We start from the raw sequence: 3,504 nt of genomic DNA on the forward strand, positions 1-3,504 counted from the left end.
GAACTATCGTGGCTGTGGGCTCAGTAAATATTGAAGAAGATTCACTCACAAACTACACACTCTTACATCCAAAAATAGTTGGGCTACAACAAAAATTTCATACACTATCCGAAACAGGAGGAAAAAACATCATGTTCGCATGGATACCTAGCCATGTGGGCATCCGAGGAAACGAGCAGGTAGACGACCTGCACACACACATACACACTCATACACACATAGTAGGGGGAGGAGGAGGCGTCATTTTAAAGAAATTTGCTAAAGATCCTAATCAGTTACCCTATTTGTGTGAAAAATTCAAAGTGAAATTTGGGAAGAACACTTTTTCTTTGATGGTTACGTTGTCAAAATGTCTTTTTTTCCCTTGATGTGAACGAAACGATCTTCCCACGAATTTGAACTATCCATCCACCAAATTGACTTCTGACCTGCTCACAGGTTGACTGCTCAAAGTACACAATAGACACAAGTGACCTGGCACTTGAGGATGGTAGCACTTTCAAGCCCCGCTGTCCGCCTGACCACCAGTACATTTGTGCTTCAGATGGCCATACTTTCACGAACGACTGCCAGCTGTGCGCCTACAGTGATGCTAATAATGGTTTGTATAAAAAATCCCCCCCCCCCCAAAAAAAAATCAAAAAAAAATCAGAGCTTTTTGACACCTTTGGGAAAATGTCTTAACTAATATCATCGTAAGTGACTTCTGTAGATTAAAAAAACCCAGGAGCTTGGACAATAGCAAAAAAAACCCCAACAACAAACAACAGGTATAGTGTCGCGATACAGAGTCAAGCATGATGGCATCAAACGAAGGCTCCTTCCTTTGCAATATCCGACTTTGAATCCCCATGCTTCTTATCAGAAAAGTTATAAAAGTAACTGGACAGTTAGTTGTTTTTACCTGTTCAGGTTTTAACCTGGGGTGCAATTATTTAATACATTATTGTGAAGTTACTAAGTTACTCTAATATGTATAGAAAGCAATGGGAAGCAAAAGAGTTTTTGTCAGTTAAAAAGACCTTTATTCTACACAAAAACGAATGAGGAAAAGACCGCGCAAAACCTCTTCCTTATAATCCAAAGGAATCAACACAATCTGTAGAGATATCACCATAGCACAACATTTATGCCAGCATTTAACGAAATAAGTTGAATATCTTTCACTGGAGGGCCTTTTTTTTTATTGTACCAGGCTCCATGTTGTTTACCACTAGATCTACATATCGAAAGCAACACAATTATTTTTGCAAGAATTTTGAGGAGTTTCGATCGATTTTAGCGCTCAGAAATTGAGGTCAGTCTTGTTTGCAAGTTCTACTTCCTTCCTACATCTTCAAAAGTTCACATTCTGTTCGGATTTCGCTCGGTTTTCTTCGAGCCGCTCACAGTTATTAAATATGCCTTTTTTGTTTTTGTTTCAGTTACCTTAACAGTCCTAACTGACGCAGCATGTGGCCATTAAAGGCACTGTTTGGAGGAAAGAGAATACAACGCAGACATCTGCGATTCCCCTCACAAAATCAGGTTGTAAAATTACATTTTAATCTTCGTTGCTTACAAAACTGAGTGGAAAATAAATGATCAAGATCGATTTTGTGTCGCTCATTTGTACTTTTCAGGGAGTACGTTTGATAAGTTGTTGATACAGCCTCTCTCTATCATTGCATGCACAGTAAATAAATACCTCAACAAAGGTTACTGTTGGGGTTAGCAAAGCAGACTTCACACTACACGAACTAACATCACGCATCTCGGACCTGAGCAATACAGCGGCGGGTCCGGCTGACATCCACAACCAGATCATTAGACATTTACCCTCTGAAATCTGAAACACTCGAACTTCTACTAAATACAACTGCATGTGGTGGTAGCTAGAGCTTGCGTCTGCTCAATCAATCGAAGGCTTGCGAGCAGCAGACGGTTGCGCTAGAGGCTTGCGAGCAGGCTTGTGCTTTGCTTTGCCTCCCGCTCGCTACCGGGGGGGGGGGGGGGGGGAAGGGGGGAACTTCCGGTGAGTTGTGTCTCGCAGACAGTCTTGCTGTATTGTGTCGTGACGTCGTGAACTATCGTGGCTGTGGGCTCAGTAAATATTGAAGAAGATTCACTCACAAACTACACACTCTTACATCCAAAAATAGTTGGGCTACAACAAAAATTTCATACACTATCCGAAACAGGAGGAAAAAACATCATGTTCGCATGGATACCTAGCCATGTGGGCATCCGAGGAAACGAGCAGGTAGACGACCTGGCGAAGAAAGCTTCATCCCTTCTGCTGGGATCAACGACAAACACTCTCCCACAGACTGACTTTAGAAATAAAGTCAAAAAGTACACCTTCAGTCTGTGGGAGAGCCACCGGGAAAAACAGAAAAACAATAAACTGTATGTTATAAAACCCAAACTAGAACAGCGAAATCCTTCGGACCTCTCCAGAAGAGACGAAGTCATTTTTACTCGATTGCGCATCGGACACACGGCCCTGACCCACAAATACCTCCTACAGAGAGATGTGAAGCCGTTCTGTCCGACACAGATTTTACTATTAGACACATCTTAACCGAATGTCTGGACTTTGGAGAGATCCGAAGGAAATATTATAAATGCAAGAAATTGCAAGATATTTTTTCCGTCGTTGGTCCCAGCAGTATTTTGAATTTTATGAAGGCCATTGGCCTTTATGGCAAATTGTAATAGTGAAACAATATTGTTAACATTTTTAAAATTGTTTTTTATATGAGTTGTTTTAAATCGCAAATATATTTTCACTGAATTTTAGTATTTCAGTTTTAGCATTTTAAAGTCTAATTGTGGACAAACCGTGCAGTGAACTATTGCGAATGCTACCAACTTGTGTTTCGCGCGCTCTTATGACCTTACGCAGTTGCGAGCGCCTTAAAACCCTCTACTACTACTACTACTACTACTACTACTACTACTACTACTACTACTACTACTACTACTACTACTACTACTACTACTACTACTACTACTACTACAATAGTCACAGGGTCATGGTTAGCATTTAGAGCTGTGTTTGCAGTCATTACAACAATCTTGTCCTTTTTAAAGGAACATTCTGAGACTGATTCACCTTCCATTTTGCTGAGAATAGTTTGACCAGCTTTTTGTGCTTTGTTAACGTTGACAGCTATTTCAGCAACCACACCCGTAACGATATTTCTCAGACTAGTGTCTCCAGCCAAGGGAAACATTCTCCCATGAAGAAACTTGGTAACAGCCATCATATCCTGCGCATCCTTTACCGATCTCGATGGACTCCCTTCTTTGTGCTGTTCACTTGAGAGACGCAACGTGCCTATCATTACTTGCATGGCATTATTTAGTGCGTTTGTTTGTGTGAGTGTGTGAGTATTTGTGTGCAAGTGTGTGTATGTATATTCTAAAAGTCCAAAGGTGCTGTTATCTCTCTCTTTTTAAAATTATTATTTGAAATTATTGTGCGCTCCACTTTGTGAAAAACAGGAAACAAAATTATTG

General features: G+C 40.7%; 1 protein-coding gene across 1 annotated transcript in view; it reads left to right on the forward strand.

The window, feature by feature from the left end:
• Window positions 1–1,594, forward strand: part of LOC106011779 (double-headed protease inhibitor, submandibular gland-like) — a 14,524-nt gene extending 12,930 nt beyond the window's left edge. The window contains exons 5-6 of the mRNA XM_013082599.2: window positions 439–601; window positions 1,425–1,594. Of these exons, the coding sequence (XP_012938053.1) occupies window positions 439–601; window positions 1,425–1,465 (204 nt within the window). The 3' untranslated portion in view covers window positions 1,466–1,594. The remainder of the gene's footprint in view (window positions 1–438; window positions 602–1,424) is intronic.
• The last annotated feature ends 1,910 nt before the right edge of the window (window positions 1,595–3,504 follow it).

This window comes from Aplysia californica, unplaced genomic scaffold, assembly GCF_000002075.1.
Source record: "Aplysia californica isolate F4 #8 unplaced genomic scaffold, AplCal3.0 scaffold00183, whole genome shotgun sequence".
NCBI classification, from domain to species: domain Eukaryota; kingdom Metazoa; phylum Mollusca; class Gastropoda; order Aplysiida; family Aplysiidae; genus Aplysia; species Aplysia californica.